Source organism: Choloepus didactylus, chromosome 4 (genome assembly GCF_015220235.1).
Source record: "Choloepus didactylus isolate mChoDid1 chromosome 4, mChoDid1.pri, whole genome shotgun sequence".
NCBI classification, from domain to species: domain Eukaryota; kingdom Metazoa; phylum Chordata; class Mammalia; order Pilosa; family Megalonychidae; genus Choloepus; species Choloepus didactylus.
In genome coordinates this window covers 87,038,553-87,053,434 of record NC_051310.1, presented here as the reverse complement: position 1 = coordinate 87,053,434, position 14,882 = coordinate 87,038,553, and the positions used below count along the sequence as shown (strand labels likewise).

Below are 14,882 nucleotides of genomic sequence, written 5' to 3'. Positions count from 1 at the left end.
CCATTACTTGCTTGGTTGCATGACCACCTTGAGCAGGTTATTTGTGTCCCTGAGTCCTGCTTTCTCCATCTCTACCCTGGCAAACTCTGTGTACCTCCAAACCAGATCCAGATGTAGGCATGCAGTAAATCGTGGTCGTTGTGATTATAACAGCTGCCATCAACCACGTGAAGAGCTATCACCTGGGAAAGAAACTAGAGTTGTCTTGCTGACTCAAGAAGTAAAACTAGGACCAAAAGGTCAAGCCACAAGGAAGAAAGTACATTTAGACCCGGTTTGGTAAATAACTCTAACAAAGCAATGGACTGAGTCAAATTAGCCTATCATGAGTTCTTTATCTCTAAGTTCAAATAATGAACTATAGTTTGCAGAATCATGTTTCCTTTTCTTTTTTACTCTATTGCCCAGTAGCCTCCCTTTTTATTGGAATGGGGGGTGGAGGTGGGAGGAGTAAACTTTTGAGGTACTATAGTATCTTTATATTGCAAATAAGGAACTTGATGCTCAGACAAGTTCGATGATTAGTACAAGGTCCCCCAGCCACTAAGCTGCAAAACCAGGAACTGAATCATGTTATCTGACACCAATGCAATGCATTGGATGCAGCAGAAAACTGCACCCATCCAGTTTTGAGATCTGGAGCCCAAAGAGCTTAGGGAGCTGGAGGCCACCACCCCACAGAAGTGGTCTTTGTAGCCCAAGGCTGGGTAGCTGCACATCAAGGATCCATGTACACCCCACAGTTGTGCAGAGCACGGGATGGGTTTTCCACCAGGTGGAACAAGCTGGAAGGATAGAACACCGCCGAGTCCCACCAACCACCCACAAGCACTGGAAGCATGGCACAGTCTTGTTGAAACTCCAGCTGAGGCTCTCAGTCCCAGCTGTTTCTCGACCTTTGCCTTGGGCCTCAAACTCGCTTGCTGCCCCTTCACATCCACACCATTTCTCAGAAGAAAGGCAGGCCTCCTCAATCGCGTATTCTGAATGCTTCCGTGCATAGCTTGTAACACAGAAGACATGTCCATGTACAAGTCAGGGTGCAGCTAGCACTTACTCAGTATCCCCAAGCTGAACATTCGTGGGAAGAACTGAGATATCCTCATAATAGCAAGTAGAGTTGCCATGAGACCAAATGAAATAATTGACATACATCCCATCTCCTAGAGCTCAATGCTAGTTAAAGTCCATCTAGCTCTAAAACCTGGTGCATGGCAGGGCCAGGCTTCAGAATATCAAGAGACCTGGGTGGGGGTCAGATCCTCCACTTAAACAATTTCCTGGCCCACATTTGTGATTATTTTTATGGTATGTCTCATTACCAGTTATTTAAGCCATAAGAGCCAGGAGGCAGGAACAATGCCACTTTTCCCCATGTAGCATCCCTGTCCCCTGCCCAAGGTCTAACACTCAGAGAGCGCCAGATGACTGGCTGGGGGCTCTCCAGGGAACTCAGACTGAAAAAGGACACGTAGCAAAATAGATAAGGGGCACATATAACTGTAGCTAATGCCAAGCATTAACTCACTTAATGAGAGGATGACTACCATTATCCTCATTTTTACAGATGAGAAAATTGAGCATAAGGGGCTAAGTAACTTGAGCACGGTCTGGGAAGGGATAGGCCTGGGGCTCCCGCCTTGCTCCTGATGGCTACCTGTTCCTCTCCATTGCCCATAACCAGGACATGGTGACAGGGACCCCAGAAGAAGAACATCAGGAAGACAAAAGCCAGGATGAGTTTGAACCTAAGTATTGAGAAAAACACAGTGGGTTTTGAAAGTCATGTTTAGGGTAAGAAGAACCAAAAAGATAGAGGTGGTTGGTGTGGAGGCTTCTAAAGAAAAATGGAAAGTGGACCCCTCCACTTCTACTCTGCATCTTTCTTCTCGGTAAAAGTACCCTATCTTTTCCCTGGGCAGGGTAACAAGTCTTTAGTATCTTTACTTGCAGTCCTACTTTGTTGCTCTAAACCGGTGGTTCTCAAAGTGGTCTCCAGACCATCAGGAGCATCACCTGGGCACCTGTTAGAAATGCAGATTCTCAGGCCCCACCCAGACCCACTGAATCAGAAACCTCATGGGTGGGGTCCAGCAATCTCTGTTTTAATCGGTCCTCCAGGTAATGTTACACACACCCAAATCTGAGGACCACTGCTCTCAACAAAATCAAGACCAAGCCACATGCCAGGAGAAAACGTGGCAGTTGACCATGATCTTCACCAAATAATGCAGAATTGGAGACGGACAATCTGGGATGGGCCATCTTCGCTCCAATTTTCTAATCCCGGGGGAAAGCTGGACACCAGTGAGCGTGATGTCAACCCCAAGCCAGAGCCTCAATGGCTCGTGAACCCTGAAAGATGGAGAGGTCAACAATAAGAGCAGGATGTGCCCCCTGGAAAACCCCTGGGCCTGCCATTCTGGTTTCCTTTTCTAAGGAGAGTAGTAGACAGGCCTGGGGAACAGTGCAATCATTTCAGACCTGCACTGAAGCCGGCTGCTTTGACAGAGCGATTCTTGGATAGCCAGGAGAACTGTGACCTGATTTTGACAGTTTGGGGAATAAAAGGGAAAGAATATTAACTTTCTTCTCGGAACAACCTTATACCTAGCTTCTGTTTTCATCCCCATTTTACTCATAAGGAAATGTTGACTCTGGAAATGTTAAGTAAATTGCCCAAGTGGGAGGAGGAGGGAGCTGGGATTAGAACCCACATGCAAAGGATTCAAAGGTCTCTACTCTTCCTACCTCCCCCCTTTTCATATCTTTACTGGTAGATCCTTTCTGATTGTCCACTGATATTTAAGGAATACTAATTAATTTGATTAATGTTTATTGACTAATGGGGAGATCTCTATGAGCCTGCCACCAGGCTTGGTCCTTGTCCCCCTTTTTATTAAATTATTTAAATGAGGACATAATGGTCTGTGTAGGAAATTCACGAGTGGCATGACTTTTGGGGTATACTCAATATTTTGGGCCACAGAGACGAATCTGAATATCTCTTGACTGGCTGAAGCAAGGAGCCAATCTTAGAGGATAACATTTGATGCAGACAAATACAAGATTGTGTACTTGTAAAGAACAATTGGGCAAGTACAGAGGGCTGAACAGTGTCCATCATAGCAGGCGTGTGGTTGCTCAAAAGGATTAAGTGATCTTGGGATGCAGCAGTGGACGCATAACATCTTCTAGAGTCACAGAGGTCAGCGATGGCCTTGTTTTCTCTGCACAGGCAAATCCCACTTGGAGAATCACATTCTGTTTGAAGCACCATCCTGGGACCACAGGGCAGAGAAGTTCAAACGTTAAAGGGTTTGGGGAGAGAAGACATCTCCAAGGAACATGAGAACACTCTCTTTCTTCAGCAGATCCTTAGTGAACACCTACCTGGCTCCAAGTCTGTGCTGGGGAAGTTCACAGATCAAAAAAACAAGGTCCGTGCCCTTGAGGGACTCAGAGGCTTGGCCTGTGAGGCTCCGGGTGTAGAACCAGGGCTGGGAGATGACTTCCAGGAGCTGGGTTTCATCTGGGCACTGAGGAGAACCATCCGACAAGTAAAGACCCATCTCTTTTTTAACAAGTAGTGAGTTCAACATCCTTGGAGATGTTCAGTCAGCAGTGAATGCTTCTTAGTGGGGACATGGAGAAGGAAATCCACATCTGTTCAGATTTGCTAATGCTGCCATTACACAAAATACCAGAAATGGATTGGGTTTTCGAAAGGGGGTTTATTTGGTTACAAATTTACAGTCTGAAGGCCATGAAAATGTCCAAATGGAGGCATCAACACAAGTATAACTTCAGCAAAGAAAGGCCAATGGCATCTGGAAAACCTCTGTTAGCTGGGAAGGCACGTGGCTGGTGTCTGCTGATCCTGGTTGTATTCTAGCTCTGCTCTCAGCTCCTGTGCATTCTTCAAAATGTTGCTCTTGGGATGTTCGTTCTCTCTTAGCTTCTCAGGAGCAAACTCCACACTAACATCTACAGAGTTTCAGCAAAAGTCTGCTTTTGGTGGCTGTCTTCAAAGTGTCTCTCTTAGCTGCTCTTTGAAATGTCACTCTCAGCTGCTCTGAGCTCCTTCTGTCTGTGAACTGGTATATGACTCCAGTGATTTAATTAAGATCCACCCTGAATGGGTGGGGTAACACCTCCATGGAAATTATTTAATCAAAGCTCTCACCCACAGTTGATTGAGTCACATCTCCATGGAAACACTCAATCAAAGGATTCTAACCTAAGAACATGGCGTTTTGGGGGATTTAACACATCCAAACCAGCACAACGTCCTACAGACTGGGGTTAATGGTCCCCCTTCCCACTCTGAGACTTCGATTCCTCACGTCTGACTCACAGCGTGCCCTCAAGATTGCTGTCCGTCTGATATAGTTGGTGGATTCTGGAATCACAGGGTTTGCAAGGGGAGCCTGGTGCAGAGACTCTGAGCAGCCAGCTCACCCAGCCACTGGCAACCCAGCCTCTGGGCCAACAAGGCAGGCTTCGGCCCCCTGCCCCAGCCTGAGCACACATCCAGACTTCCAGGGGGCCTCTAACTCTGCCTGCTTTCAGCATGGCACCGTGCCCAGCCACAGAGGGGAGGAGAGACACTGAGGCAATTGAGGAAGTCTGCGGGAAGTGGGAAACTGGTGGGCAGCTGGTAGTGAATGGCTCTAATTCAATTACCACAATGGAGGAGGCTGTGACCCACAGAGAGGGCAGCCTCTTGGGCAGGAAGGTGGTGGCTGGCCCATTCAGCTGCCCGCAGGCCTGGCATGGTTGTGCTTCATTAGGCACCCGCGAGTGCTAAGCCCGGGCCTTAGCACGGCACTGATCCAGCTCGCGTCCCAGCCCAGGCGTTGAAGCAGGCCCTGCTGTCCGTCAGCAGTGGGCAGAAACTCGAGGGCCAGGGGGCAGGCCCAGGGATGAAAGAGTAAGCAAGACATGGGTGGGCCATCTCCCCCCAGGCATGCCCATCACCATCCAGACAGTGGGTTCCCAGGCCAGTCGCTTCCCCCCTCTGCATCTCAGTCTCTTCCCGTGCAAAGGGACTGGGGCGAACTGGACTCGCCTTTCTAGAAGTCTCTTTTGTGGGTGTCTGTTACATGGAGAAGAAAAAGAGGGAGGTCTACAGTATTAAAGCACAGGTAGTGACTGGCATTGATTTTTGTGTTTTTGTTTTGTTTTGTTTTTTGTGTGTATTTTTTTAAGACAAGTCAAGTGAAGCAGTAGGAGTAGAGAATGAAGACAATGAACAAAGAAATCTGTAACTGACTGTAATCAATAAGCTGTAACTTCCACTGCACTCTGACCAGCCGGCATTGGTTTGTTTTAATGAATTGTCTTTCTTGTTCTGTTTCTTTTTTTTTTTTTTTTTAAATAGCAGTGCACATAGTAAATGGAAAAATCCAAATAATATAAAAAGATTTAACAAGAAAGTAAGTTTCCACCCCAGACTCCTAGTCCTCCTCCACAGGGGCAGCCTATTAAACTGGCTTTCTGTCTGTGTATTCTTCCAGAAATATCCCATTTTACACATAAGCACCTTGCTAAACTCTGAAAATTATTCCATATCGATCAACACATACTGCCTCATTCTCCTTCTCAGCCACCTCTAGAGCTCCACTGTCTGTGTACTATAATTTACGTAATCAGAAGCAGGCATTGAGGTTGTTTCCAGTCTTTTGCTGATATAGTCAATTCTGCTGCAGTCAGCTTTGTCCTGATAGCTGCGAGAATATGTGCATCCATAGGCTTGCTTTTTTGAAGTAGAGTTGCCAAAATGGGAGGCAGATCCATGCATTTTTAATTTTTGTAGATATTGCCAAATTGCCTTCCCTAGACGTAGGTACCAATTTACACTCCCACCTACAATACTGAAAGTGCCGGTTTCCCCATAACCTCACCAACAGGGTGTGTCATCAACATTTTGTATCTCTGTTGATCCAGTGAAAAATGGTATCTTATTATTGCTTGAAATTGGATTTCTTTAATTAAGAATAAAGGTTGAATGTTTTTTGCTGTTTCGATTAGTGTCAGTTTAAATTCCAGAATCCAGCCACAAGTTGTCAGCCCCCAAGAACTGGTCTTGCTGGACCCCTGCTGGGCCTCTAGGAACTACATTCTCTTGAGATCCTGAGGGGTCTACCCTGTAGCAGAAGCCCCTCAAATAGCTGCATCATACACCCTCCTCCTTTCTTTTGGCTCATTACTTTCAAGCATGTTTTCAGCCTGCCTTTTAGATTCACAGACCTGGTGGTTGACCTAGAAGGGTTTAAAATGAGGCTGGGCTCACTCACCTCTTCCAAAAATGCCCCCAAAGTCTGCCACTGGCCTATGCTTGCTAGTTTTCATTCATTACCTTGTTAAATAAGGATTTGTGCAGCACCCACTGTGGTTCATGCACGAGGCTAGGCTGTGGGAGTGTATAGTGATAAAGAAGCAGGAAGTCAGTCCACTTGCTCATAGAATTTAAAATTACAGGGAAGGAGAAAGACGAGTAAACATGCCATTAAATGTAGCATGATAAGTGCTAGACAGGGAAAGAACCAGAAAAAAAAAAAAAAAAAAAAATCCGGGGAGGTCCAGAAGCAATGTTGAAGCTGAGAGGGTAAGAAGGAGCTGGTAGCTGGGAAGTGGTAGTGTCCTGGAAGAAGCAAATGCAGTTCCTCCCAGCAGCGTGGCGTGCAGGCCAGTTGGGGGAGAAAGCAGTCTGGAGAGATCTGCAGGCCCAGATCACAAGTTCTTCCCAAGCCTGGCTGAGCAATTGGATGTTAGCCCGTGGACTCAGGCTGTGAGTCGTTGGCGAGTTTGTGGTTGCGTCGTCAGCTGTGAGGTCAGCCTGGCCTGCCTGAATGAGAGCCTTGGCGTGGGTGAGCGTGGAGGCCCAGAAACAGAGATGGGCCTCAAGCATCTCTGTGTCTTGACCAACTGTGCACTTCAGCCCCAAATTCTGAGACAAAACCCAGATCTGCAGACCACGAAGTTGAGATACCCCAGAGATATCCCCCAGGACACCGGAGCCATAATCAGTGCTTCCCAGGAAGGGGAGCAGGGGCGAGGCTGCAGAGGCCGGGGCCAGGAGCCAGGAGTCAGAGAGCTCTGGCCCCAGCTTTGCAAATGATCTTGCACAAAGCTTCACCAAGTTGCTCTTGATTGCCACTTCTAAAACATTTCTGCTCCTTAAGGACAATCTGAGCTATAACCCACAAAGTGATTTTTGCTTCTTAGAGAAAGCCCTTTTCGTCCTTTTTTCCAACAGTGACAGCCAAGATCCGTACCACATACAGAGCCAGGAATCTAGCAAGAGGGACAAATGTGCTTTAGAGAGGATTTTGGCAATCCTCATTTATTGCTTTCCGTGTTCGTGAAATACAGTGCTTAATCGTCATGGCAATTGCGGTAGCCAATTTGAAAAATAATTACTGCCTTCTAATTAAAATCTCAGGGCTGGGATATTAAAGGTGCATTGTCACTACAATGTCCAGGATGCACCAGCTAACCTCACTGGGGAAGACAAAATTAATTAGTTTGTGTTTTAACACCCAGCTGTTATCCTAAGGAAAGAGTCTACAAGTTGACCTCACACACAGTCTCTAAATTGGCCAGAATGACTGAGAAGATATAAAAGAAATCAAGAGTGATTTGTTCCTGCATAACTCAGTCAGCTTCTATTACAAGCTGCTCATTAAACGGCGCCCTCGTGTCCCTGTCAGACTTCGCTCTGGAGTTCTGGTTTACCCGCGGAGGCAGGACTGCAAATAAGTGGGTCCCTCCATTGCCGCTGAGCTCTCAATTCATTTTGGAGCCTTATTTGCTGTTAACACCTTTTCCAGTTAGTGATTCTGGGTGAAAAGCCTGGCACCACATCTGACAGGTCAGGCATTTCTATTCCTGTCCTAGCTGGCCGCAGTTAAAAAGCTGCTTGCATTGCTAGCTTCCACATTTCTTATTTTCTGCTTCTATCCATTTTTCAATTTCATTCGAATGAAACATTTGGTGAGCACAACATAAGTCTGGATAATCAATTCTAGGCTGGGTTACAATAACAAACCCAGGAATCTCAGTGGGTTAGCACAACAGAAGTGCAGTTCTCCCTCTTGCAAACTGCGATGTGCATTGGGAGACGCTCTCTTCCAAGCAGTGACTCGAAGATCTAGGATTCCTCCATCTTATGATGACCCCGTCTTAATACGAGGCTTTGAAGTTCTCCGAGGCAGAGGAATAGAAAGTGGGAGAACCCACTTTGGAAGACCCTTGCCCCAGAAGTGACATCGGGGCTAGTCCTGTGACCCCAGCCTAATGACAGGGAGGCTGGGAAACATAGGGGAGCACCCGCAGGAAGCCAGGTGCCTTTGAATCCCCACACAAAGGAGTGAAAGGCCTGGCCCCTGCCCTTGGGAAGACCCCAACACGGTTTTGTGTGGGAGACCGAGCCAGGCAGTAATGAATCTCCAGCCCACGCTCATACACACAAGAGAAGGAGACGCAAACTCACAATGGGGGAGGTAACTAACGCAGTTGCTGGGGAGAAGAGGATGGAGTGAAGGGAAGATCCAGGAAGATCCAGGAAGATGTGATGCCCGTACTTGTTTAAAGGAGAGAAAAGAGCGTTCACCAAAGAGACATGTTGGGGAAAAGCATCTGGGGTGGGGTGTGAGTAAACACGAGCCTGTGTGACCTTCAGACACACCTATGAACCACATTACACCAGTGGTTATGTTATTTTATCCCCCTTTCTAAGGCATAGCATTGAGGGTCTGAAAAGAGATTCACTTCTGAAAGCCTTCCCTTGCTAAGACCTTACAGCGAGACTACCAGAAAATAAACAAACCACAAATCCCTCATATGGCTTCGGGCCAGCGTAAGGTCTTGTCTTCACTCACAGAGAGAACGACAGATGCTTAAGGCGGGGGCACTGCCGGGGCTGGTGTGTCCCCGAGAAGGGTCGGCCACGGCGGCAGCCAGCTCAATCCGGGGGTCTCCCTGACTCACCTCGGGGTGAAAAACACCCAAGAACCAGGGGGCCTGCTTTTTATCAGAGCTCTGTCGAACTAACTGCATGGTCTCAGGAGTCACCCTGGACTCCCGTGCTTTCCTCTGACAAATGAAAGAGGAGGAACAGTTTAATCCAGGAGGCCTGGGGTCACCCACAGAATGGTCTGTTCAGCTCACCCAATGGATCTTCTCACAGTGTTCTTGAATTTTTTAAAATTAGTTCCTAACAATCAAAAATGTGGAGAATTTTCCTTAAAAATCCAGCTTTCGGATACTCTTTTAAAAAATCAGAAAATTGGGCACCACTGGACTGGTTTTCCCACAGGGTAACAATAAAACTGGCTGCCTCTTTAGATGGCAGTGTCCCCGCCACTCCACCACCGAGGCCAGGCATTGGTTTTCTATACGTGCATGCCGGTGCCCAGCTCCCTCCACCAGAGCCCCACTAGATGAGCTCTCTGGACTCAGTCATTTTTAAAAATCCATGTCTAGTCATTACTCTAACTCTTTTTACTCCTTTTCTCAAATTATGTCTCACTCTTCAGTTCTTTTGGCAGAACCACCTACCACAGTGAGAGCAGGGATTCTTAGCCTGGGCTGCACGTTTGAATTACTGCGGGAGGTTTTAAAAATTCTTGTGTCCCAGCCATATCTAGGGGGTGGGTCCCAGGCGTGCATCCCTTCAAAGCTTTCCACATATTTCCAGTGTGCAGCCAGGGCTGAGAACCACCGAGTTAAGGCTAAAGAGGCAATGACGCAACTAAGGGCAGGAGGCGAGCTCCCATTATGGAGGTGTTTAAACCAAGGTACATGAGCCCTTCCAAGGATGTGTGGGAGGATTTAACCCCAGCTGTGGCTCAGATAGGATTTGTCTCCTTGTGTGCTCCCTGCCTTTGTCCCCAAGGGTCCTTCCTAAGTCATTTTGGCCCTGATGAGCACGTATTGTGCTGAGGTGGTCCAGGGAAGGGCTCTTTATATAATAAGCCCCAATCTCACATCAAACTTCCTCCGAGCCACTGCTGTGCCTCCTAAATGTTTGCCAACAAATAAGCAGATGGCATCATGGAGTAATCCTAAACACAGTAGATCGGCCCCATTCCCCTGGCTGCCCAGGTATCTGTTAAGGCTGCATCATGAAGGGGCAAGAACCTAGACTTGGAATCAAACGGCCTGAAGGAGACCCCAGTTCTACCCCTTACCAGCTGGGGGCTGTGGTGCCTTGTCTTCTCCTCCTGGGCCTGAGGCTGTGTTGTAGGAAGGTGAGCACACTGTGTGAGGTGCTGGGTGGAGATGCTAGGAGCGGGTTACTGAAGTTGGTCCAGATCTCAGTTGGGCAATAGGGAGGGAGGGGAATCACCATGTTAATGGCCAGGAAGGTCTGAAGATGCAAGAAAGAGGCTTGAGAGTATCTTTTCTAATCAGACCTTTAGACCTTACCTAAATGCTCAGAGCAGAGTTGAGAAGTGGGGCTATTGTCCCATAACCCTGATCACAATTCAGCCAGCTGGAAATAGCCAAGAAGTTGTGATCAATAGTTTTAGCTTCATGGAAAGTCTTCAGGTCGTGGCACTGGTTCGTCACTTGGCCTGGGGCCCCCAGTGTCGGCATTCCAGGCAGAGTTCCCTTGTCTGAAGCTGGGACAGCTGATACCCAGGTGCCCCCACCAACCCGGAACCGGGTGAGCCAGGGGGCCTGCCCTGGGGTTTGTGGTCCCAAGAGAAGGGAGAGGCCGCCCTGTCATGTGCGCTTAGCCTGGCTTCCACCTCCTCCTGGGTTGGACAGCCAGGGGCGCTCCATTAGAGGGAAAGAAGCCATAGGGACAAATGATTTCTGCATTCTGGGGAAAGCAGCAGACTCGGAAGGCAGATGCACTTCTGGGTTCTCTCTGACCCCGCCCTGGCCTGCCTGTGGCTGAGGAGGTGGCATCTTGGGACCATGAAGGAGCACTGGCAGGGACTCAGCAGGAAATGCCACCCAAAGGCTGCCCCTCCCACTCCCAGAACTTTTTATTGGAGACCAGCACTCCCCCCACCCAGACCTCCACCTAAGCCCTAGAAGGTCTGATATGGCCCAAGAGGAAAAAAAATAACCCATCTCTTTGTCATCAGTACACAAACACACATACTTCTTCCAGGAAGCATCCTTCTCACTCCCCAAAGCACCCTTTGCACAGGTGCTGTGCTTGGAAGGGTGTCAGAGAGATGACAGGCTGGAGAACACCCCGGAGAATGGAGGGAGAGGACTGTGTGCACTCCACAGCCCTGTGATTCCCTAGCCCGTGGAGAGAGGGGAGGCCATGAGAAAAACTGGAAAGACTTCTCCCTTGGAGCCTTGGTAGGAGAGGTAGGGGAGGGGAGGCCGAGGGGATAGCCCAGGCTGAGGTCTGGCAGTATGACATGCAGTGTCCCAGGGAGCAGCGGGTCCTTCAGGCTGGGGAGGAGCAAGTGGGAGGTGGGTGGTGAAGCTGGAGGGGTAGGCAGAGGCCAGGTCTTGCAGAGTTTGTGCTTTACACCATGGAGCTTGGATTTTACCTACAGCCAGGAGAGGTCTCAGATGGAGAGAGAACTGGATGTCTGTGTGGAGGGTGAATCTCAGGGTGGGATGCAGCCACAGAGACTTCTGACAGTGCAGGGAAGCAGTGATGAAGGTCAGCAGTGTATACACAAACAGTTGCTCCTGTTCTTGAATTCTTTTTGTGTTTGCCCATTGGGCCTTTGTCCACCAGATGCCCAGTTGGGGAATTCAGCCAAAGGAAAGTTTCTTGGCCCAGACAGGATTTGTAAGGAAGAGGTACACAGAAGAGGGTCTTCAGCTGACAGGTTTATGAGACAATGTGGTTGATTAGAGAGTCCTGGGAGGCGGAGCCCAGGAGAATCACGTTTACACCGATTTCAGCCATCTGTGACCTCGGCCTCCATCGGTGACGCCATTGGGAAGATTCAAATCATCCAGGCCCAGCAGACAGATTGCAGGTGGGGAGAAGTCCTTGAAATACATTTCATTCTATCAGATAAGAGATGATTTACTGCAATTTAGGTGGGTAATTAGGAATCTATAATCATGTCTGTTTCAGAGGCTGACTCAGGGGATCAAGGTTGACTCTCTAGAAGGTTCTTGAGTCCCCTCATTTGAGGAAAGTTTTGCAAAAGGAAGGAGGCACTTGGACTTCTAGAAAGCCTGCCCCCCTGCCCTGCACCCTTTAACTAAAAGTTTCGTAAATAATGTGAAATAGTTTCAACTTTCAGCAATATGTACATGGAGTCTGACATACTTTTACTTCTGGCATGAATTAATGATTTAACTAGTGGGTTTAATGATAAAGTCACAGACAACACAGCACCAAGATGTCACATCATCACATCAGAATCTGCACTGGCCTTTGCCACAGATGGGAAGTGAGTTTTATTTCCAGTGGCAAATGGGAGTATGTGGGATGGGAGCCCACTGAGGGTGTTTGAGGACAGAAAAATGTGGACAATGCCAGGTCTGGAGACCCAGTGGTAAGGAATCTGTGGTAAGGAATTACATCTTTTTACCAAGGCATATTCATTACATTTAAAGGTCAAGTGGAAGTTTTTACTAGAAATAAAGAGGTTTAGAACACACATCAGAGTGAGCACCAAATCCAGGCAGGGGAAGAACTGTGATGGAAAGCAAGAAGGATGGCAGATGGGATTGATGTTTTCTCACTTCTACAGAAGCTTCTAGGTGGTTGTGGGATGTTAGAGCTTGAATGGTATCTTGGAGATCATCTGGACTGTGCCCCGTCAATGCATAAATATGAAAAAGTAGGCCCTGCAAGGAGAAGACGCTTGCTCGGGGGCACCCAGATCACTGGTGACAGAACAGTTCCTAAAACCCAGGTCCTCTGGGATGGTGTCTCCTTCACTGTATTCTTGATTAAGATACTCCAAGATCCTGTTTGAAAAGAACTAGCACAGTGCCTGACTCAACCTAGGAATCCCCCAGTCTAACACCCTCTCTTTCCATACTCAGTGCCGCCTCTCTTTGCCCTTTGAGACTGGAGGCAACGACTCTCATTTCAGAGGTAGATACACCGAGACTGAGGTGACAGATCTTCAGGAGACAAAGTGTGGGCAGAACCCAGCCTCACGGGGCACACCACGCCAGGGACCCCTCAGCTCTCCAAGGAAGTCACGCAGGGTCACAGATGGTCAACCGGGGTCAGAGGGTGGGCATGCAGCAGGCAGGGACATGACGGAAATCCAGCAGTGCTCAAGAGACGTGGAAGCAAAGCACTAATGAATTGGCAAGAGCAGGCACTTTATCAGGTGTTGCAAACTATGGCCTACAAGCCAAATCTAGCCATACCCATACACACCATCTGTGGCTGCTTTTGTGCGACAGTGGCAAAATTGAGTGGTTGCAACAGAGGTTGTGTGGGCAAAAACTCAGAAATATTTAAGGCAAAAATCGGTGACACCTGCTTTAGCTTTCAACAGGCATGAGTTCAAGTCACGGACCCACAGCTTTCTCCTTGCTTGACCTTGGTGAAGCCACTTCTCATCTCTGAGCTTCGTCTCTGCATCTGTACCTACCGACAGACTTGTGTTATGAATCTCATTAGAAAGCACCCAGCCTAAGGGGCAATGGTCAGTCCTCCAGGACTGGAAGTGGGAAACCAGGATCAGTAACCTGGCTGGTCTCCACTCTTCCCGGAGTGTTGGGAGGCATTGCTGGACGGGATAAAATGTTCTTCCTCCCAGAAAGGATAATTCCCAAACTCATATGTGGGTTTTTTCCTCTCTTTATTTTTTTTCACTTTCTTTCTTTTTTTTTCCCAGATACTGGCTGACCAACAAAGTCCACATCAAAAGACCCACCACCGGCCTCCTGATGTACACCCTGGCCACGCGCTTCTGCAACCAGATCTACCTCTACGGCTTCTGGCCCTTTCCGCTAGATCAGAACCAGAACCCCGTCAAGTACCACTATTACGACAGCCTCAAGTACGGCTACACCTCGCAGGCCAGTCCCCACACCATGCCCTTAGAGTTCAAGGCTCTCAAGGGCCTGCACGAGCAGGGGGCTTTGAAACTGACTGTGGGCCAGTGCGACGGGGCCACGTAAGGCGGGCGCCCCGTGGGACTCGGGGGCTCACGTTTCCTGCCAGCTACACCACGGGCAGATGAGAGTCGGGGTGGCACAAACAATAGAACAAGCAGGCTAGTGGTTTTCTTTGTTAAAGTGTAAACAGTGACCAGAATATATATATCTATACCTGCATATATATATTGACCTGAGTATTTATAAAACTGTGTGGTGTTCATCTAGCATTAGGCAGATAAGCCACAGGAAAAAGGTGTGGAGGATCCACCTGAACCGGACTGACACGCAGACCACCTTTGGGGGCAGAAGGACTCGGCACAAAAAGAAGCCAGTCCTGTGTCTTTGGCTGACACACGGCCTCCTGGGTTGGAGGGATCTCTGGGCTAATGGATAAACGGAGAGACACTTGTTTTCAGCTGCCCTGAGCCTCTGGGACTTGTGGATTCTGGGTGAGCCGAGACCCAGAGGGGACAACTTGACCCAGTCTACAATGGTGTTCGTGAAGGAGAGGGAGGCTGGAGGGTTCAGCCAAGCAAAGGAGCACAAGCAAATCAAGAAGCAGGGGCCCCCTCCGAGCTGAGGGTCTATTCCACAAACAGAGTTAAACTGTCCAAGGTTGACCAGGTTTGATCCGTATGTTCCGGAAGGGCCTCTGTAGCTATGGAGAGAAGGCTAAGAAAACCCAGTGGACGGTTCATCTTCTGGCTTGGCCAGACCCACCAGGAACCTTGGGTGGAGCAGGCACATGACACTGAGAGAACGAGGGTGTTCAAACCGTGTTTTTGAAAACTCGAGACTACCTGCGAGGGGCCATC

The 14,882-nt window shown here is 48.5% G+C and overlaps 1 protein-coding gene across 2 annotated transcripts in view; it reads left to right on the top strand.

The window, feature by feature from the left end:
- The window catches only part of ST8SIA2 (ST8 alpha-N-acetyl-neuraminide alpha-2,8-sialyltransferase 2), a 68,510-nt gene extending 54,296 nt beyond the window's left edge, over positions 1–14,214 (top strand). For both annotated transcript variants that reach the window (XM_037835335.1, XM_037835334.1), the window contains one exon: positions 13,803–14,214. In XM_037835335.1, coding sequence (XP_037691263.1) covers positions 13,803–14,088 — 286 coding nt within the window. In that variant the 3' untranslated portion in view covers positions 14,089–14,214. The remainder of the gene's footprint in view (positions 1–13,802) is intronic.
- Positions 14,215–14,882: the final 668 nt, after the last annotated feature.